Source organism: Oncorhynchus gorbuscha, linkage group LG18 (genome assembly GCF_021184085.1).
Source record: "Oncorhynchus gorbuscha isolate QuinsamMale2020 ecotype Even-year linkage group LG18, OgorEven_v1.0, whole genome shotgun sequence".
In the NCBI taxonomy this organism is placed as follows: Eukaryota; Metazoa; Chordata; class Actinopteri; order Salmoniformes; family Salmonidae; genus Oncorhynchus; species Oncorhynchus gorbuscha.
In genome coordinates, this window is record NC_060190.1 from 63,438,914 (window position 1) to 63,461,852 (window position 22,939).

General features: G+C 40.6%; 1 protein-coding gene across 6 annotated transcripts in view; it reads left to right on the forward strand.

Moving 5' to 3' along the window:
* The window catches only part of LOC124003602 (neural cell adhesion molecule L1-like protein), a 93,740-nt gene extending 87,854 nt beyond the window's left edge, over positions 1-5,886 (forward strand). For 5 of the 6 annotated variants that reach the window (XM_046311994.1, XM_046311997.1, XM_046311996.1 and 2 more), the window contains 3 exons: positions 2,408-2,539; positions 3,311-3,383; positions 4,649-5,886. In XM_046311994.1, coding sequence (XP_046167950.1) covers positions 2,408-2,539; positions 3,311-3,383; positions 4,649-4,856 — 413 coding nt within the window. In that variant the 3' untranslated portion in view covers positions 4,857-5,886. The other variant, XM_046311999.1, reaches the window with a different exon arrangement.
* Positions 5,887-22,939: the final 17,053 nt, after the last annotated feature.

Sequence of the window (22,939 nt, forward strand, 5' to 3'; positions counted from 1 at the left end):
CTGATTTGCCTAGTTAAATAAAGAATCTATGCCATACCTGAAGGTGTGAGTGTAGATCAAAAAGGTTAAATGGAAATGTCTGGTGATGGCTTGGTCAATATCTTGCTGTGTAAAGGAGGACTTTGGCCCAACAAATCAATTAGACATATTTGTCATATGTCTAATTGATTTGTTGGGCCAAAGTCCTCCTTTACACAGCAAGATATTGACCAAGCCATCACCCGCCACCTTCATTTAACCTTCAACTGAGGAAACAACAATAGTGCTGTTGGACAAGCAACTGTCCATACAGTAGCAATATTTGAGCTGGAGGAAATGTAGGCCTAGTCAGGCCGAGTGAGGAGGAGGAGCAGGAGGTGTGAGCTCTTACAGAGAGGGTGATATTTAGGGGAAACTGAGATAAGTGGATAAGTGGAAACTGTTGATAGCTGTAGATCAGAATATTTAAGTGTACTGGGCTCAGCTTTAAAAAATCTCCCTGACTTTGAAGAGCCATTTTGCAGGCGTTGTGGCAGGGCCAGGGCTGCGCTCCCTGCTGTGGCAACAGATGCTTTCTGCAGCCTTTAATACCAGGCTGAGCACTGCAATGACAGACACGCCAAGCCCTGGGATATTTTTTGTCACTTAGAATAATCATACTAAGCAAATGATGGGAATTACCATAGTTACAGAGTCATACACCAGCTTTACCCATGGTGTGTCATTTGTGCTCACAGGGATGGGCAGCCCAGACACAGGTGTCCTTGTGTTCTGAATGATCACCTGAGCAAACACCTGAGCAGGAGACACAGTCGAAGATTTGCATGTTTGCCTGAGGGAGATGAAGGGGATTGTTTGCCGTTGACCTGTCGTACCAAAGCTGTGCAACCTTTCTTTTCAAACTTGCAATTTGAAGTGGTGCATTATTCTCACCCTCCCTCCAGCTGCAGTGGTTCTTTGATTTCCTGGAGTGTCAGTCTTCAGAGACTTTATTAGTCTGTTATTGTCTAATGTATGCAGCACCGCTGTGTACATGAGTTAAGCTGCAGTGAGGCACAGGGACTTCTGCTCACCCCTGTTATTTAACATTTCTGTTGAAATGTATACTGTTGTAGAGAGAAGCACAATCTATGTGATTTGAAAGCGATAGCAATCAGTTGTATTAAGAAAATGAACATGCAAGGTCAATAAGCAGGGTTTTGGATTGTTCATGTGGTCTGCATGTTTCAATGGATACATACTCTCTTCAGCTTTGCTGGCTTTCCTTGGCTTTCCTTTTCCTTTGTCAATTTCATTTCAAGTGATTCAGGAAATGTGCCAGTTATTGATAAGCCTTCATTCTATATCCTCCAGTAGTATTAAGCATGAGACACATATGTTAGACTATATATGCAGCACTGCATGTGCATAAGTAAATGGATTGACTTCATCAACAAGTCCCTGGCCAGCTTTAGATCCATGTTTTTTGTGTGTACTGTCCTTAATCCTTTATTAACCCTGTTCTGCCATGTATCCCCTCTTCCTCCTTCATCTGTCTGTCAGTCACAGCCCTGTTGAATATTAGTTCCTCAGTTCATGACAACTTTGCAAACATCAGTTGAATTCCAGGGAACTAACAAACGGAGTCTTATGTTGCATATATGAACAACCGTAAGCACATTACTTCTATGTCCATTTGTAGTATATTTTATAGCGATATACTTTTAAGGTGATTTTGAACGTATTGGTAACATCTGAGACATCTCCATACAGTTCTACTGTTACATGCTAGAAATTGTGTCCTGTGTTGTTTCATCGAACGCTCTGTAAATAACCCTTTAACCCTTCCCCCCTCATGAGTACTAACCCTCCCTGATTGTGCACCTAGGTAAAGGTAACTAGACTATCTCTGAGGCAGTTAACTCCTCTAAGACTTTCCACGTGATTGAGGGGCTGGAGCTTGGGACTGTGTACACTGTGCGACTTATGACTAACAACTGGGTTGATAATACTAGTATTTTTGAATATGTAATCAGGACCAGGGCTAAAGTGAGCAGGGATGCTATTGGAAAAGAAGAAAAATCTCTCCCACCCCCAATCAAATCCCTACACACACAATCTCCATAACCAATTGAAGTTTTATTAAGTATGCAGGTGCACCAATGTCCTTGAACATGTCTCAAGGTATCATGCATGGTTCTCTGTGTCAATAGGATTTTTTATATATTTTTTGTGACTTGGTGAAAGGAATTCCATTTGAACAGCCTCCTCAGTTGATTAATTAGACAAGGGGGATTAGCTGTTTAATATTAATACTGGTACATTTCCATTTCAACATCACCTGCTGCCTCTGCATCCAATAGATTTGTCGATGTAAACATTCAATCAATTGTCCTCATGAAAGGCAGAGTCAAAGTCAAAGTGTTGTTGTTTCTTCTCCTCTCCTCAGGTCTGGCAAGCATCCATGGAGGAATCTCTACCCAGGGCTGGTTCATCGGACTGATGTGTGTCGCGGCTCTCCTCACACTCATGGTGTTAATCGCCTGCTTTGTCAACAGAAATAAAGGAGGGAAATATTCCGGTAGGTACTCAAAACACACACACGCACACACATTGCACCTTATGAATGCTAACTAATCACTGCACTAGGCATAATTATATTTCCATTTAGAGTATTTATTACCAAAGAGAAATGATCACTCTGGACACCATTATAGACATATTTAAGCTGATATATTATTATTAGTAGAATATATACATCACACCACTGTTCAACATTTCAATGCTGATATTTACAGTATAATGAGAACTTAAATTAATGGGAGCATATGCATTTATATTGATAACATTTAAATAAATACAGCCTATTTGAAATATGCAGCATTTGAATAACAAAACATAGAATGCACAGAATACACAGAAGATATGTAAATGTTATGGTCACATGCCAGCGGTGGGGATCTTAATGCCAGTCCTGTCTGTGGGGGATAGGGGGTCATTTACAGTACCTTTCATCTTTATTCACTTATTGAGCGCCAGGTTCAGCTCAGCTAATCGCCTATCATATCAGAAAGACAGTCTAAATCACAGGGCTTTGTTCTGTGATGCATTCATTAAACACTACCTCCTGCACTTTAACTGATAGTTAGCTTTCCCTTTTGAAATTAGGATTCAGTTGTTACTCATATTGCTGCTGACATCAAGCACTGACTATGTTGTACTCAGGAATGTGTGAGAACTTGTAAGGTGTTTTAGCAGAACATGACTTTGTCTTTAACATGTTACAAAGTTGTTATTTGAATGTTGTACTGTACTCAAGGTACCCTAAACATTGATCTTTCTCTCCGACCAGTAAAGGAGAAAGAGGATCTTCATCCAGACCTAGAGTCCCAGGGTATCCATGATGACACCTTCTGTGAATACAGGTAATCATACCACCAACCACCATTGTATCAATAATTCAGAAATCAGCTCATATATTAACTTTGTTTTTGAATTGTATCACATTGTATAATTCTATCTCTGCATTTCTCCTGATTTAAAAAGAAAAGCCTACATGCATGAGCTTAACACAGACCTTCACAGACATCCCTGTTCAAGACATGTGATGGGCTGAGTAATATGTATTCTAAACATGATGTGGTAAACAGCAACAAATACCCCCGTTGTTGTTTACACATCAGTGATGTTGATGTGGTATCGCCCTATATTGTGCATTGTTATTAGGTAGATGTGTCCTGGTAGAGCTCAGGTCATTAGCAGTAACAGCCTCATTGTTCAGATGTTACTATTTGTTTCTGAATAGAACTCAATGAAGGAAGGCTGCCTGGCCACAACACAACCCGGCAGGAGGCTAAAACCAATCTGTGTAATTGAATGCAGCTCATCTCCGGGGCAGTAAAATCTGTGCTCAATTCATTAATCTTTCACTGGTCCGATTCAGATCACACTCACAGAGTGCAACTCAGAGACCCACACTTCACTTCAATCAGTAGTCTCACACTCTAACTGGAAGTTATGAATCAGAAGTAGCCTAGACATCTTCATCATGTGGTCACAGTAAAGTTGTGAAGTAGAATGTTGCGTCTGGTTCCTAAAATATATGGCCCCCAATGTCAGACCACGGGAAAGCACATTTATTGTAAAATCAAAAAATGCTCAGATCCCTGAAGCACCTGACTTCACCATCATTAACCATGTAGGAGCAGCATGATGCCAATCCAAACCATTAGTCTATACAATCAACCCTTTATGTGATCACTTTCGTGTTGAATAATTCAATGAAAACTACAGCCTGAGCATCTCTCCCCATACAGACAGGGTTAAAATGCACCTTGTGACTGCAGCATGTGCACGGTCGCCATCTGCATCAGCCTGACAGCCAAATCAATACCCCATCTTCTTTTAATTATCCCATTCTTTGTCACATACATTGATATACTGTACATGTAGGGTTTAAGTACACTTGATAGGAGTGCCCTTTACTAGTGCACATATCTGATCATTTTTCATCCGTCTGTCAGTAAGAGGTAAACATTGCTGCCAATCGCCGAAGCTCTTCATTTAAGCTCTTTGGGTTCAAACCTGCCTGTGTCCCTGTCCTCACCAATAAAGCCCATAGAGTTAAGCCATGAGTGAAATTAGGTGGTTTTGAAATCCCCTGTCTTTGTGCCGTCATGTTGTGACACAGTGACAATGATGAGAAGCCACTGAAGGGCAGCCAGCACTCTCTGAGCGGACAGATCAAAGCAGAGGACAGTGGGGACAGCCTGGTGGACTATGGGGATGAGGACATCCAGTTCAACGAAGATGGCTCCTTCATCGGCGAGTACGCAGGTCGCAAAGAAAAGAAGGTGTCCATGGAAGTCAAAGGAACCACGAATCAGAGCACAGCGTGAGAGCAAGGAAAACGGTCCATCATCCATCCTTAGGACAATACTTTCACTAGACTGGTGGAGGGGAGGGGACATAAAGTAAGTAGATGACATAATCCGTACCAATCACAATCCAATGTCAAATGTAATGTGTCATTGTCAGCTGCACTGCCATCTTCATTTTATAAAGCTGTTTGTTTTATCAAGCTGTAACAGAATGCATAATTTCCAAATGTAAATATTATTGTATGTGGGAGTGTTTTATATTACTGCAAATCAGTGAAAACCTTTGAGGCTTTTTGCATTTTTTTGTCAAATGCAACAACTGTTTGAAATCAATTCAAATGTAAAGAGGAAGAAAAATACATCTCCAGTCCACATTGATCCTTGTCTTATACTACCAGATCTCTCATTCCCAGTCATCATTTAGCAAGCTACACTTGTATGTGATCAGATGATGTCAGCCTGTTTCAGTTGAAGCAAATATTGGCATTTTATATTTGAAAGGCATTCATTAAATATGATTTTTATATGTGTACAAAGGCTGTTCATCAACTTATTTCCTGGTTTTATACATGACAAAATAACAATACAAAACAGATGCCTCAGTTATATCACATGAAATGCCAAAATATCTAAGGCAAGGGCTCTGAGAACTCTCAGTTGATAACAGGAAAGTACTTCTGTTGTTTCCACAGTGAGGTTATGATTCAGTGGTTTTATGTGCCAGCTCGCTATAACATGCAGACAATTATCAACCGAGTTACCACTTGATCTATTCTAGCTCATCAAAATACCAATTAAAGCATTAATGTTGTTCCCATGTTCTTAGAACAGCCTTGCTCATTACAACTTGCATGTCATTGTAGACAATGCCATTCAACTCCAAAAAAGTAATCATAGTAAACCTGTTTGAAAGTCAACCTAAACGTTACCATGATGATCGCCTTCGATTGCATCTTTGTACAAATACATGAAATATAGCTATTGTATGTTAAAGAATGTTTGTGGATGTTTTGATGTTATTAAATTGTTTAACTTTTCATTACCATTGGCTATAGACTGACTGTCCATCTTTAACTGCATACAGAAATAATAATTCAATATAAATATACATTGTGCTTTGGGGTTTGTAATGAACTCTGCTTCTGCAGAAAGCTTTTGAATGTCATTAAAACATGTGAAATGAGTAAATCCACTCCTTAGCTAGCTATCTAACTAGAAGAACAAGGTAGTTCAGGTCGCGAACCATATACTAAGCTATATGGAAGGTCATACCAAGGATCATTTAGCTATTTGATTTAGAATTTTAAGACCTCTTGAAGTATCAAAATTATATATTAAAAAAATGTTTGGATGAAAAAAAGAGTTTTGGTGTTACTGCTATTAGCCCATCGAAACAGTTCAGATGCTACAGACTAAAATTGGTAGATCGGCTCCAGTGTCTTCAGACGAGTCTCCTGACACTTGTGGAGGTCATAGAGCAAAAGGCGACATAGGTGGGTGCGGTGAATTGAGAAAGATCCAATGTAAAAAAACAATGATCTGACAGAATTGTGTATTATGCAAATTACATTTCCGCGCAAGTGTGGATATCGATCTTAGGGGACTAACAGAGGGTTAGGAGGGCTGCCCAAAACAATAAAAGCATCTAGCTGTCTAATAACTGTAGAATGGTGGGGGGGGATTTGTATCTGAAAAGGTGTCACTTTAAGTTCTGTCTCCAAGGTTGTTAACCTTTCAAGCGCCTCGGAACCCCTCGACAACATTCCGCTGAAAAGGCGAGCGAAATTCAAATAATTTAAAAATATATATTTACTTTCACACATTGACAAGTCCAATACAGCGAGTGAAAGATAAACATCTTGTTAATCTACCTATCGTGTCCTATTTCAAGCACAACATATGATTATGTTAGATCACCGCCAAGTTGAAAAAACACACAGCCATTTTTCCGGCCCAAGATAGGAGTCACAAAAAGCATAAATATAGATAAAATGAATCACTAACCTTTGATGATCTTCATCAGATGACAGTCATAGGACATCATGTTACACAATATATGTATGTTTTGTTCGATAATGTGCATATTTATATCCAAAAATCTCAGTTTACATTGGCGCCTTACTTGCAGTAATGTTTTGATTCCAAAACATCCAGTGATTTTGCAGAAATACTCATAATAAACATTGATAAAAAATACTAGTGTTATTCACAGAATTAAAGATAGACTTCTCCTTAATTAATGCGACCGCTGTGTCAGATTTTTTAAAAACTTTACGGAAAAAGCATAATCTGAGGACGGCGCTCAGAGCCCAAAACAGCCAGAGGAATATCCGCCATTTTGGAATCAACAAAGTTAGAAACAACACCATAAATATTCACTTACCTTTGATGATCTTCATCAGAAGACACTCCCAGGAATCCCAGTTCGACAATTAATGACTGATTTGTTCCATAAAGTTACATAATTTATGTCCAAATAGCCACTTGTTAGCGTGTTCAGCCCAGTAATCCATCTTCATGAGGCGCAGGCACTTCATCCAGACAAAAACTCAAAAAGTTCCATTACAATCCTTTAGAAACATGTCAAAAGATGTATGGAATCAATCGTTAGGATGTTCCTAACATAAAACATGAATAATGTTCCAACCGGAGAATTCCCTTGTCTTCAGAAAATACACTGGAATGCGAGGTAACTCTGTCAGGAGCGTGCGTCATGAGACGAAGGCTCTCTGCCAGACCACTGACTTAAAGAGGTCTCATGAGCCCCTCCTTTATAGTAGAATCCTCATTCAAGTTTCAAAATACTGATGACATCTAGTGGAAGCCATCTAGGAAGTGCAACCTCATCCATATCTCAATGTGTATTCGGTAGGTCAAGCTTTGAAAAACGACAAACCTCAGATGTCCCACTTCCTGGTTGTATTTTTTCTCAGGTTTTCGCTTGCCATATGAGTTCTGTTATACTCACAGACATCATCCAAACACTTTTAGAAACTTCAGAGTGTTTTCCATCCACTACTAATAATAATATGCATAAATTGCATCTGGGACAGAGTAGGAAGCAGTTCACTCTGGGCACGCTATTCATCGAAAAGTGAAAATGCTGCCCCCTATCCCAAAAAGGTTGTAACAGGTTTTTTAAAACAACTTGTGCCTCAGGAGATAAACATGGGAAATCAAAGGGGTGGTCTATGCCAGTGGATAAAGGAACAAGGCTATAATCACATGAGATAAGCAGATAGCAGAGAGAGTGCCCTATTTAGTCAGGTCATAATGAACTGGCCTGTTTCTGTTTGACTGAGCTTTACAAGTCACATTCCCTCCTGTGTGAATGACCATGTGTGTTCTTTAGGACTCAGCAGGCAAATGTTGATGAAACAGCAAGTTTTGGGCTGTGAATAACCCACTCCATTGTGCTCCCTTACCTCTAGTGTAATGTAATTGACTGTCAGGAATAGGACTGAGCCCCTGTGCTAGTATTGCTGAAGCTACTGAGGAATGAATGCAGGAGAGGAGAGGTCAATGACTCGGAGAACAAGCTGGACCTTTAAGAGCCCCAGAGAGCATTTTCTAACAAAGCCCTCCCACATCGTTTCATCTAATTCACCAGGAAAGTAATAAATAAAACTCGGGTCAATGTCAACATTTGCCTAGAAGGCCCAGCACAGGAACAAATGGCTGGATTAAGTAGAGAGGAAAAATGGTCTCTCCCACAATATAAATCCTTTCCTGTGTCACCAGTTCTAGGTTGTTTCAGATATTCAGGTTGCAGCCTCCAGAGGAACTGTACTATAGATGTGATTATCACCTCTTCGGAGAGCACGTTAAATCCTTAATGTTGGAACTGACTAATGTTTTTGCTGAAATACTGGCATTGTCATTATGAGGCCAATTTATGGAAATAATTGAGAACATTATGTAACTTTTTATGCTTTGTTTCAGTTTCATTATATCTCTTCAAGCACATTGGAACAATTTGGAAACAGTAGAAACTATCAATGTCTGCCAGGGAAGGAGTAAACCTTTTCATCCATTTTGCACGGTTATGGTTTAAATTGTCTTTGGAACTTGAAAGGACTGAAAGTCATTGTCAAATGAAATTACACATATTTTGTTGCTTCATTATTTCCATTTACTTAAATGTAATGTGTTGTTAGAATTGAAGACGTTTCAGTATTTTCTGCAAGTAAAATGACCACTCTCACTCTGTCTTAGCAAGAGTTAGTTACAGCACATATTCATATAAAGTAAGGAAATCCTGCATTACAAGTGCTGTGAGCTCTAAAGAGGTGATTCGTTACCAAAAATGGTAATGCCTAGGCAGGCCTGTGACTCACTCAAAGCTCTTATGCAGCTGGGGCATCTAAGGGAATGATCTCAACATATCGCACTCATGCTGCAAAGGAATTGGTCCCCAGCTCTCATGGAGCTGTTAGCAACTCACTTTGTATGACTCCTTCATTCATCAACAACATTTTCCCTGTGAGCAGCAATAACAGCACAAAATATAGAGGAAAACTTTTATTCCCTGGCCTATTTTTTGCATAAATCCTGCTGCAGGCACTGCTGGACATTTCAGGAAACACATTATGAACAGGAGGCGGTTAGAGCTTGCCCTAGTCGATCTAAAATTCATTTGGCCTGGTCTTCTGTTACTCTGCTCTTCTGAATGATATGTAGAAATATATGATTATGACCCTATGTGGCTTAGTTGGTGAAGAATGGTGCTTCCAATGTCAGGGGTGTGGGTTTGTTTCCCGCCATTATGAAAATGTATGGACATACTACTGCTATAAGTTGCATTGGATAAAACCGCCTGATTTACTGTATACTGTCATCACACTTACAGTATGTACTGCAATATCATAAATCAACCTTTTTGGCCTATGGCTGGATGTACAGTGTCTATAGAAAGTTGACACCCTCTTGGATTTCTTCACATTTTATTGTGTTACAAAGTGGGATTAAAATAGATTTTTTATTTTAACTTTATTAAACTAGGCAAGTCAGTTAATAACAAATTCTTATTTTCAATGACGGCCTAGGAACAGTGGGTTAACTGCCTTTTTCAGGGGCGGAACGACAGATTTGTACATTGTCAGCTCGGGGATTTAAACTTTCAACCTTTCGGTTACTAGCCCAACGCTCTAACCACTAGGCTACCCTGCCATTGATTCATTTTTTAAATTTTTTTGTCAACAATCTAATCAAAATCCCGCCCCACCACCATTGGCAGTGATTACAGCAGTGAGTCGTCTTGGGTAAGACTCATAAAGAACTTTGCACACCTGTATTGTGCAATATTTGGCCAATATTCTTTTCAAAGGTCAAGTTGTTGCGGATCATGACTGGAATGCAATATTAAACTCTTGCCATGTATTTTCAAGCAGACTTTATTATATATATATATAAACTCAACAAAAAAAGAAACGTCCTCTCACTGTCAACTGTGTTTATTTTCAGCAAAATTAACATGTGTAAATATTTGTATGAACATAACAAGATTCAACAACTGAGACATAAACTGAATACGTTCCACAGACATGTGACTAATAGAAATTGAATAATGTGTCCCTAAAAAAAGGGGGGTCAAAATCAAAAGTAACAGTCAGTATCTGGTGTGGCCACCAGCTGCATTAAGTACTGTAGTGCACCTCCTCCTCATGGACTGCACCAGATTTGCCAGTTCTTGCTGTGAGATGTTACTCCACTCTTCCACCAAGGCACCTGCCAGTTCCCGGACATTTCTGTGGGGAATTGCCCTAACCCCCACCCTCCGATCTAACAGGTCCCAGACGTGCTCAATGGGATTGAGATCCGGGCTCTTTGCTGGCCATGGCAGAACACTGACATTCCTGTCTTGCAGGAAATCACGCACAGAACGAGCAGTATGGCTGGTGGCATTGTCATGCTGGAGGGTCATGTCAGGATGAGACTGCAGGAAGGGTACCACATGAGGGAGGGTGATGTCTTCCCTGTAACGCACAGCTTTGAGATTGCCTGCAATGACAGCAAGCTCAGTCCGATTATGTTGTGACACACCGCCCCAGACCACGACGGACCCTCCACCTCCAAATCGATCCCGCTCCAGACTACAGGCCTCAGTGTAACGCTCATTCCTCCGACCATCACCCCTGTTGAAACAAAACTGCGACTTGTCAGTGAAGAACACTTTTTGCCAGTACAGTCTGGTCGAGCGGCGGTGGGTTCGTGCCCTTAGGCGACGTTGTTGCTGGTGATGTCTGGTGAGGACCTTTTTTACAATAGGCCTACAAGCCCTCATTCCAGCCTCTCGCAGCCTATTGTGGACAGTCTGAGCACTGATGGAAGGATTTTGCGTTCCTGGTGTAACTCGGGCAGTTGTTGTTGCCATCCTGTACCTGTCCCGCAGGTGTGATCTTCAGATGTACCGATCCTGTGCAGGTGTTGTTACACGTGGTCTGCCACCGCGAAGAAGATCAGCTGTCCGTCATGTCTCCCTGTAGCGCCGTCTTAGGCGTCTCACAGTACTGACATTGCAATTTTTTGCACTGGCCATATCTGCAGTCCTCATGCCTCCTTGCAGCATGCTTAAGGTACGTTCACGCAGATGAGCAGGGAGCCTGGGCATCTTTCTTTTGGTGTTTTTCAGAGTCAGTAGAAAGGCCTCTTTAGTGTTCTGGGACGTTTCTTAGAAGATATAGTTTATAAATATATATATTTAAATGTTATTTTCACTTTGACATTATGGAATATTTTGTGTAGATCAATGACAAAAAAAATACAATTACAGTTGACATACACTCAATTAGTATTTGGTAGCATTGCCTTTAAATTGTTTAACTTGGGTCAAACATGTCGGGTAGCCTTCCACAAGCTTCCCACAATAAGTTGGATGAATTTTGGCCCATTCCTCCTGACAGAGCTGGTATAACAGAGTCAGGTTTGTAGGACTGCTTGCTCACACACGCTTATTCAGTTGTGCACACATAACTATCGTATTGAGGTCAGGGCTTTGTGATGACCACTCCAATACCTTGACTTTCGTTGTCCTTAAGCCATTTTGGAAGTATGCTTGGGGTCATTTTCCATTTGGAAGACCCATTTGCGACCATGCTTAAACTTCCTGACTGTTGTCTTGAGATGTTGCTTCAGTATATCCACATAATTGTCCGTCCTCATGATGCCATCTATTTTGTGAAGTGCACCAGTCCCTCATGCAGCAAAGCACCCCCACAACATGATGCTGCCACCTCCCGTGCTTCACTGTTATGATTGTGTTCTTCGGCTTGCAAGCCTCCCCCTTTTTCCTCCAAACATAACAATGGTCATAATGGCCAAACAGTTCTATTTTTGTTTCTTCAGAGCAGAGGACATTTCTCCAAAATGTACGATCTTTGTCCCCATGTGCAGTTTCAAACCGTAGTCTGGCTTTTTTTGTGGCGGTTTTGGAGCAGTGACTTCTTCCTTGCTGAGCGGCCTTTCAGATTATGTCGATATAGGACTCGTTTTACTGTGGATATAGATACTTTTGTACCTGTTTCCTCCAGCATCTTCACAAAGCCCTTTGCTGTTGTTCTAGGATTGATTTGCACTTTTCGCACCAAAGTACGTTCATCTCTAGTAGACAGAATGCGTCGCCTTCTTGAGCGGTATGATGGCTGCGTGGTCCCATGCTGTTTATAATTGCGTACTGTTGTTTGTACAGAAAAATGTGGTACCTTCAGGCGTTTGGAAATTGCTCCCAAGGATGAACCAGACTTGTGGAGGTCTACCATTTCTTTTTCCGAGGCCTTGGCTGATTTCTTGTGATTTTCCAATGATGTCAAGCAAAGAGGCAATGAGTTCGAAGGTAGGCCTTGAAATACATCCACAGGTGCACCTCCAATTGACTCAAACGATGTAAATTAGCCTTTCAGAAGCTTCTAAAGCCATGACATCATTTTCTGGAATTTTCCAAGCTGTTTAAAGGCACAGTCACAAACTTCTGACCCACTGGAATTGTGATACAGTGAATTATAAGTGAAATTATCTATCTATCTATCTATCTATCTATCTATCTATCTATCTATCTATCTATCTATTATTTATCTTTGAATTTATTCAAAATGTTTAGTTATACAACTCTTGGATAAATGACTAGATGTCCTAACCGACTTGCCAAAACTATTGTTTGTTAAAACTTCTTAGGGCTGAGATCCCATTAACGGGATCGATATGACAACAGCCAGTGAAAGTGCAGGGCGCCAAATTCAAAACAACAGAAATCTCATAATTACAATTCTTCAAACATACAAGTACCATACCATTTCAAAGGTAATTTTGTTGTTAATCCCACCATAGTGTCCAATTTCAAATAGGCTTTACAGTGAAAGCACCACAAATGATTATGTTAGGTCAGAGCCAACTCACAGAAAACCACAGCCATTTTTTCCAGCCAGAGTGGAGTCACAAAAATCAGAAATAGAGATAGAATGAATCACTAACCTTTGATGATCTTCATCAGATGACACTCATAGGAATTCATGTTACACAATACATGTATGTTTTGTTCGATAAAGTTCATATTTATATAAAGAAAATCTCAGTTTACATTGGTGCGTTATGTTCAGTAGAGAGCCACATGAATTTACAGAAATACTCATTATAAATGTTGATGAAAATACAAGTGTTACACATGGAAATAGAGATAAACTTCTCCTTAATGCAACCGCTCTGTCATATTTCAAAAAAGCTTTACGAAAAAAGCAAACCATGCAATAATCTGAGTACGGAGCTCAGAGACCCAACAAGCCAAAAAGATATCCGCCATATTGTACAGTCAACAGATGTCAGAAATAACATTATTAATGTTCACATACCTTTGATGATTTTCATCAGAATGCACTCCCAGGAATCCCAGTTCCGCAATAAATGTTTGATTTGTTCGATAATGTCCATAATTTATGTCCAAATAGCTACTTTTGTTAGCGCATTTGGTAAACAAATCAAAACTCATGAAACGCGTTCACTAGTTACAGTCCGTAGAAACATGTAAAACGATGTATGGAATCAATCTTTAGGATGATTTTAACATAAATCTTCAATAATATTCCATCTGGAGAATTCCTTTGTCTTCAGAAAAGCAATGGAGCGGGAGCTACCTCTCATGTGAATGCGTGTGACCAGCTCGTGGCTGCTGGCAGACATCTGACTCATTCCCCTCTCATTCAGCCCCCCATCACAGTAGAACAAACAAGATTCTAAAGATTCTACATCTAGTGGAGTCCTTAGGTAGTGCAAAATGACCAATATCCCACTGTATCTTCAATAGGGGCTGAGTTGAAAATCGACCAACCTCAGATTTTCGACTTCCTGGTTGGATTCTTTCTCAGGTTTTTGCCTGCCATATGAGTTCTGTTATACTCACAGACATCATTCAAACAGTTTTAGAAACTTCAGAGTGTTTTCTATCCAGATATACTAATAATATGCATATATTACCAACTGGGACTGAGGAGCAGGCAGTTTTCTATGGGCACCTTTGGGCACCTTATTCATCCAAGCTACTCAATACTGCCCCCAGCCATAAGAAGTTTTAACAATAAATTTGTGGAGTGGTTGAAAAACGAGTTTAAATTACTCCAACCTAAGAGTATGTAAACTTCCGACTTCAACTGCACATATATTTTAATCCCACTTTGCAATGCATCAACATGTTAACATTCAAGGGTGTATGTACTTTCTATAAGCACTGTTTCTTTGTTATGAGAAGGAACAGCAACTATATATGTAGTTACTCAGGTCATTGAGGATCAAGTTGTTTTATAATGGCACCGGAGTGGTTGGCTGCCGTTTTATGGGCTCCTAACCAACTGTGCTTTTTTTGCTACATTTTGTACATAATGTTGTGCTGCTATCTTCTCTTATGACCGAAAAGAGCTCTGGACATCAGAACAGCGTTTTCTCACCTCAAACTGGACAAAGATTTTTTCTTTAATGAGTCTGACGCGAAGGATATACTGCTTCCCGGAGACCAGGCCCAAATCCCTGTCATTCGCGTGAAGAAAAGAAGGAAATAGAGGGGTGGAGGTCTGGGTGCCTTGTGAAAATTTGTTTGTGAGTGAGTAAACCACCACTACCCTAGGTATTATTGGCCAATGTGCAATCATTGGAAAATAAACTGGACGATCTACGATTAAGACTATCCTACAAAAGGGTCATCAAAACTGGAATATCTTATGTTTCACAGAGTCATGGCTGAATGATGACAAAGGTAATATCAAGCCTGCTGGCTTCTCCATGTTTCAGCAGGACACAACAGCTACGTCTGGTAAGACGAGGGGCGTGTGTGTGTGTCTATCTATTTGTCAATAACTGCTGGTGCGCAATGTCTAATATTAAAGAAGTCTTGAGGTATTACTCGCTTATGGTAGAGAACCTCATGATAAGCTGTAGACCACGCTATCTACCAAAAGAGTTCACGTCTATATTATTCGTAGCCATTTATTTACCACCATAAACCGATGTTGGCACTAAGATCGCACTCAACCAGCTGTATAAGGCCATAAGCAAAGGGAGAAAATGTTCATCCAGATGTGGCGATCCTAGTGGCTGGGGACTTTAATGCAGGCAAACGTAAATCCGTTTTACCTCATTTTTACCAGAATATCATATGTGCAACCCTCCACACACAGAGACGCATACAAAGTTCTCCCTCGCCCTCCATTTGTCAAATCTGATCATAACTATATCCCCCTGATTCCTGCTTACAAGCAAAAACTAAAGCAGGAAGAGCCAGTGGCTCGATGAATAAGGAAGTGGTCAGATGACGCGGATGCTACGGTACAGCACTGTTTTGCTAGTACAGACTGGAATTTGTTCTAGAGGATTCATCCAATGGCATTAAGGATTATACCACCTCAGTCACCGGCTTCATCAATAACTGCATCGACGACGTCATCCCCACAGTGACAGTACATACATGTCCAAACAAGAAGCCATGGATTACAGGCACACCGAGCTAAAGGCTAGAGCTGCCACTTCCAAGGAGCGGGACACTAATCCGGACACTTATAAGAAATCCTGCTATGCCCAGAGACAAACCCTCAAACAGGCAAAGCGTCAATACAGGACTAATATTGAATCCTACTACACCGGCTCTGACGCTCGTCAGAGTTAGAAGGGCTTGAAAACTATTATGGACTACAAAGGGAAACCCAGCCGCGAGCTGCCCAGTGACACGATCCTACCAGGTGAGCTAAATGCCTTGTATGCTCGCTTTGAAGCATGCATGATACCAACATGTTTCAAGCAGACCACCATAGTCCCTGTGCCCAAGAACACTAAGGTAACCTGCCTAAATGACCTCCGACCCATAGCACTCATGGCTGTAGCCATAAAGTGCTTTGAAAGGCTGGTCATGGCTCACATCAACACCATTATCCCAGGAACCTTAGACACACACTAATTTGGATACCATCCCAACAGATCAACAGATGATGCAATATCTATTGTACTCCACACTGCCTATTTCCACCTGGACTGCCTATTCCACATGACCTATTCCCACCATACCCTACATTACTCATCTCATATGTATATACTCTACTCTATACCATCTGCTGCATCTTGCCTATGCTGTTCGACCATTGCTCATCCATATATCTATATATGTACATATTCTTATTCATTCCTTTGCACTTGTGTGTAAAAGGTAGTTGTTGTGAAATTGTTAGATTACTTGTTAGATATTACTGCATGGTCGGAAATAGAAGCACAAGCACTTCGCTACACTCGCACTAACATCTGCTAACCATATGTATGTGACCAATAAAATTATATTTCTTTTGATTTGGACAAAAGGAACACCTATGTAAGAATGTTATTCATTGACTACAGTTCAGCATTCAACAGTGCCCTCAAAGCTCATCACCCTAGGACTTAACACCTCCCTCTGCAATTGGATCCTGGACTTCCTGATGGGCGGCCCCCAGGTGGTAAGGGTAGGTAACAACACATCCGCCACACTGATCCTCAAAACAGGGGCCCCACGGGGGTGCATGCTTAGTTCCCTCCTGTACACGACTCTAACATCATCATTAAGTTTGCCGATGACACAACAGTGGTAGGCCCGAGCACTGACAACGATGAGATGGCGTATGGGGAAGAGGTCAGAGACCTGACACTGCTGCTACTCACTGTTTATTATCTATGCATAGTCACTTTACAAATTACCTCAACTAACCTGTACCCCCGCACATTGACTCGGTACTGGTACCCCCCTGTATATAGCCTCGTCATTGTTATGTACATTTCTTGGGTTACTTTTTCATTGATTCCATTTTTTTTTTACTTTAGTTTATTTAGTATTTTATTTTATTTATTTATTTTTATTTCACCTTTATTTAACCAGGTATGCTAGTTGAGAACAAGTTGCAACTGCGACCTGGCCAAGATAAAGCATAGCAATTCGACACATACAACAACACAGAGTTACACATGGAATAAACAAAACATACAGTCAATAATACAATAGAACATAAAAAAACAAAAAAAGTCTATATACAGTGAGTGCAAATGAGGTAAAATAAGGGAGCTAAGGCAATAAATATGCCATGGTGGCGAAGTAATTACAATATAGCTGTCACACTCTGACCATTATTTGCGTTGTTTGTTTCTATGTCTTGTTTGGTCAGGGTGTGAAATGAGTGGGCATTCTATGTTGCATACCTAGTTCGTCTGTTTGTGTTTTGGCCTGATATGGTTCTCAATCAGTGGCAAGTGTTTGTCGTTGTCTCTGATTGGGAACCATATTTAGGTAGCCTGTTTTGTATTGTGGTTCGTGGGTTAGCGGTCACGTTTGTCTTGTTATTTTGTTTGTTTGGTTAGTGTACTTCGTGTTTTTCGTCTTTCATTAAAAAGATGTATTCACATCACGCTGCGCTTTGGTCTCCTCAATACGACGATGGTGACAGAATTACCCACCAACAATGGACCAAGCAGCGCGGTAACGGCCAGCAGCAGCAGCGGCAAAGAACGCAGGACTCCTGGACATGGGAGGAGATTCTGGACAGCGAAGGACCCTGGAAGGACCCTGCCCAGGGGAATATCGCCGCCCCAAAACAGAGCTGGAGGCAGTGAAAGCAGAGAGGTGCCGGTATGAGGGGGCAGCACGGCAGCGTGGCTGGAAGCCCGAGAGGCAGCCCCAAAAATGTCTTGGGGCTGCGTTCAAAAAATATGCTTCCATTTTGGAGTCATAGCTATGGTCGCTAACTGAATCGTCTTCCAAAAGAAGATCTGTTTCACTGTCACGATCAATTTCCTCTATAATTGTGTCTACATTCGTATATCTAGTCTTAGATTTAGCTTTCCCTGACTTATTCACCATGATGTTCGATATATAAACAGCTGAAGATGTGTGTTCCCGAAATAGTGCTGTGCTTAACAAGCTTGGCTCCTTCCAGTATGAATCTTCAATGGCGAATGACCGTATTTACGAAGGAGTTTAAAACATGGGTTGGTCTTCCAACACATAAACATTACATATTGCTGTTTACCGCAGATCATTGGCTATCTACCCAGCTAGATTTCAAGACGATCAGTGGGCATTGGGTTAAAATACAGTCAATCAACGAAACAGCGGTCATATCATTGGTGCACTATGATGTCATTACATGTTGTCTTCAAATCGGTTTCTTTCAGTCAATACGTCTCGCGAAATGACCTGTCAAGTTTGGTTGTGTTACAAACAAACCAGTTGATTGCAATGAAACCAAACATGACTGAAAGTCACGTTTAGTGTGTGTATTTACATTGAATGTGTCGTCGAAAATTGAATGAGACGGAATTCACGACACAAGCGGTTCACAAAATGTTATGTGTTAGGCTATAAAAATTTATTTCATCAAACAAATGACCATTAATTGTGTAACAATGAGCATTGGGATTGCAAACAGAGGTAGATCGTCAAAGGTAAACAATTTATTTTATTGCAATTTGTGATTTTATTACGCCTGTCCTGGTTGAAATAGTTTTGTTTTATGGGGCTCTGTCCTCAGATGTTCGCATCGTATTCTTTCGCAGTTCCTTTTTTAAATTTGACAACGCAGTTGGATTAGCAAGATTCTATGCTTTCGAACCATGTGAGACACTTGTATTTTCATGAATGTTTAATATGACTATTTATGTAGCGTTCACCGTATGTTGTCGAATGTAATCCCGCTAATGGGTTCGGTGCGCAGAGAGGAGGCAACGTCTAGAATTTACTCAAATGCAATTTTAGACAATTTTAGACAATAACTTCACCTTTCATTTTTTACCAAAACATTCTCTTTGATTTGGACATTTTCCATACAATGTACAATGTATAAACGTCAAACATATACTAGGTAAACTGTTGACGTTACAATGTTTTCGTAATAACGTCATCTATTAACGTTTAATAACAAAACAAAAATGACATACATTTTCATATTCCATCTATCGTCATGACCACCATTGTGGCTGATGTTGAACATTGTTCCAAAGTCCCTTTATTTCATGTTTAATGTTCTGAGGCTGGTTCTCCATAGTAACAGGACAAAATGAATTTGTCTGTGGCCTAAGATTTACTAGGGGCATGAGGGGTCATAAAACCCCCACATCTTCAGACCCCTAGATATCTCCTACTCTTTTGGGGTTGAGGGATAATCTGTAGGGTTGTGGTCTCCTGTAAAATGACTGTAATGAATTTCCTCCTCTTCTTCCGAAGAGGAGAGGCGAAACGGATCAGAGGACCAATACGCGGCGTGGTAAGTGTCCTTGGTTCTTTTTAATACGTTAAGGTACACATGAACAACTGACTACAAAAAAACAATAAATGTGAAAACTCAAAACAGTCCTATCTGGTGCAATCACAGAGATAGGAACAATCACCCACAAACACACAGTGAAACCCAGGCTACCTAAGTATGATTCTCAATCAGAGACAACTAATGACACCTGCCTCTGATTGAGAACCATACTAGGCCGAAACATAGAAATTCCCAAAACCTAGAAAAACAAACATAGACTGCCCACCCAACTCACGCCCTGACCATACTAACTAAATATAAAACACAGGAAATAAAGGTCAGAACGTGACACTGACCTGATCAGGACAGTCATGACAGTAGTTAGCTGGCTAGCTTCAGTTGAGGGATTCCAGATCCGAAGTAAATAGAAGATTCACGCCACATTGGGTGAGGCGTGATACAGGAGAGTATTTAGAAGTTGAGGTTTATTTAATTTAAATGTTTTAAAAAGATATGCGAAGAAAAAGACGTAAAAAGATATATACAAGGGACACGACAAGACAAAGACGTCTGACTGCTACGCCATCTTGGAAGACGAGTAAATATTTGATTTTCTGTATTTCTTGAACTGCATTGTTGGTTAAGTGCTTGTAAGTAATTATTTAATGTTTTGTCTACACTTGTTGTATTCAGCGCATTTGCAAATACAATTTGATTTGAGGTATCTGCATTTCTGACTAATTATCTACAGATCAGATGCATGTACTCTTACTGACAGACTTTGCAGAAGCATTTGTGATGCAGTGATGCTGAGGTTAATGATGATTACAGAGACATCTCACATGTCTGGTTCTGGCTCTTGATGGTGTGAAATTTAGGGGCGGATTGGCCATCTGGCATTTCAGGAAAATACCAGATGGGCTGGTCCATTGTTACCAAAGTGGGCCTGTCTATCACGGTGGATTTGTGCAAAATTATAATTATCTGTCTAATACTGGGGGTTTCAAGGAAACAAAATGGGCCAGTGTGGAGGGGTCAAGTAAAACAATTGTCTGGTGTGGGGGCCTCAAGGAATTAAATGGTCCGGTGAGTTCGAAATGCCAGGGACGATTTCTGATCGCAGTCCCCTGGAGCAATCCAAACTGTTGTAGAACTAGTGGCTTTTTCAGTGAAACATATATTTGAAGTTGTAATGTCAAGAGTATTTTCCTCAAAGCTTTAAGTGCTGGGACTAGGACATCTTCCCAGTATTTCTGGAGAAGGCGTGAAAAGGCCAACCCCAGACTGACGTATCTGGCACAGACAGATGCTGTACTGTGACTCTGGTAGCACGGACTTGGGAATTTAGGCTATGGAGAAACACATGGCAGGGCAAAGGTAAGCAGGTCCCCCTGGGGGGCAGACAGATGGGGGTATATGACACATCTGAGATGGCTCTAGGCCTGCTCTGGAAGCGGCCCAACACTGTCAGGTCAGAGCACTGAAGCAGAGGTTTCTGCAGTTCAGACTGGGGCGACTCAATGTTCGACCCGGAATCTCTGTTCTTCTCGGTTCCAAGTCTCTACATATCCTCTACTGTATGTGCCTCAGTTTCTGTCTGTCTGTCAGTGTGTGTGTGTGCTTGTGTTTGTGAGTGTGGTCTCATGGGCATCACAGTGTCTGCCCTCTAGGCAGTGCTACAGTATGGCCTTCTCTACTAGGGGCCAGGTTGCCTTAGCTTGTATAATCCATGGGTTTCATGAAACATGAAACAAATAAACAGAAATAAGACCTGCCCTTACCACAAATGTGCAACTGGATGCGTGCTTCGAAGTGGATTTGCATATTTTACTCTCTTTGTTATTAATACACAATGCAATGGGGAAAATAAATTCCAAACCCATTCACAACTCATACCTTTCTGTCGCTATGAAAGGCTTATGGAGAATATCACCTGGAAGAATTACTGATTTACAAAGGTAAAAAAATTCAGATACACACCCAATCAGGAATACGAATGACAGATACTACTGTACATGAACATACTGGAAAGTATATGCAGGAAAGGGGGAATCGAAGAACTGGCCAAGTCATAAATGGAATCAAAGAAATTAAATTTAAGGTGCTACTGTATTATTTATTGATATGCTGATGAGGGCATTAAACAGCTTCTCGTTATTGCCCTAATGGTGCTATGTAAATCCTTGCCCTGGGTCTTTAGAAATAGGATTATTACTTGTGCCAGAGTGCCTTACAGATGGGGAAATTCCCACTGGTTTTTAAATGCAGAAATATTCTCGACATTCAAGTAAAAAACTACACCATGTCCGCCCGACTTTATGAGCAAAAACAATGTTTGTGTTTTTTGTGCTGAATATTTCACAACATTTCAACTGCACAGTGTATTGCAACACCAATGAATGTGTGTGACAAATGTGTTACCAACCATGACTCCAAAATATTTAATTACATTGGTGATAATATATGGCCTAATATTTCACCTGTCCAGGATTTTGATTGATTCTTTTTGATTTACAACAGAAATGCAATGGAATGAGAAGTCAAGCTTCAATGAAACATGTATTACAACTTCAAGATACAACAAAGGGAGCTGGCCAAGTATAGTTGAAATACTATTATTGAGATAAATATAGCTAATTGAGCAAAAATGATTCCTGGTTTATTGAACAAAAAATCTATTGTGTCTGCTCTCAGAGGATCAAGTGCTATTTTTTCAAGATTTTAGGGATGTTGATCAAATATTCTAAATGTTGAAAAGCATTGACTGGTCTTACAAATGCTTCCAAGTATGATGATGTTGACAAATGTCAATATAATACAGTATATAGAGAAACAAACTAAAAGACATTTTACATTTCTGAAAAAAAACTAAACTCATTGATTGAATGAGACTTTCACTTTTACAAACACGTCGTTTACAATATGTCTCAATTGTATCACACAGTTCAGAATCATTTTATTTGCAAGTAGCCTATACTAAGATGTTTACTGCTATATCTTGTGTGAGGAGACGTAGCTCTGCCCTTGGCTTTTCAGAAGACCTTTATAATGACTTAATGACTTGAGTGGACAGAGCCTCCACCTCACCCTGGCTTCTGGCTTCTACCTTCTTGCTCACAGCTGGCGAGGAGACCGCAAGAGGAGTGGGTCTCTGTCAACCAATCAGATGAGGAGGCCGTTATCTGCTGTGTGCTGGGCTGTTTAGCCAGCCACCTGCACAGGGCTCCCCACCAGGGGCTGTAGACAACGCCGGAGGAGCAGAGGCTCTCACACATTCTGAACACATTTTTCACACCAGTTACTCCAGGATAAGCTGTAAGCCAAAGTCCTACCATACCAATTTCAAAAGCCCTCACACTTAAGAGGATC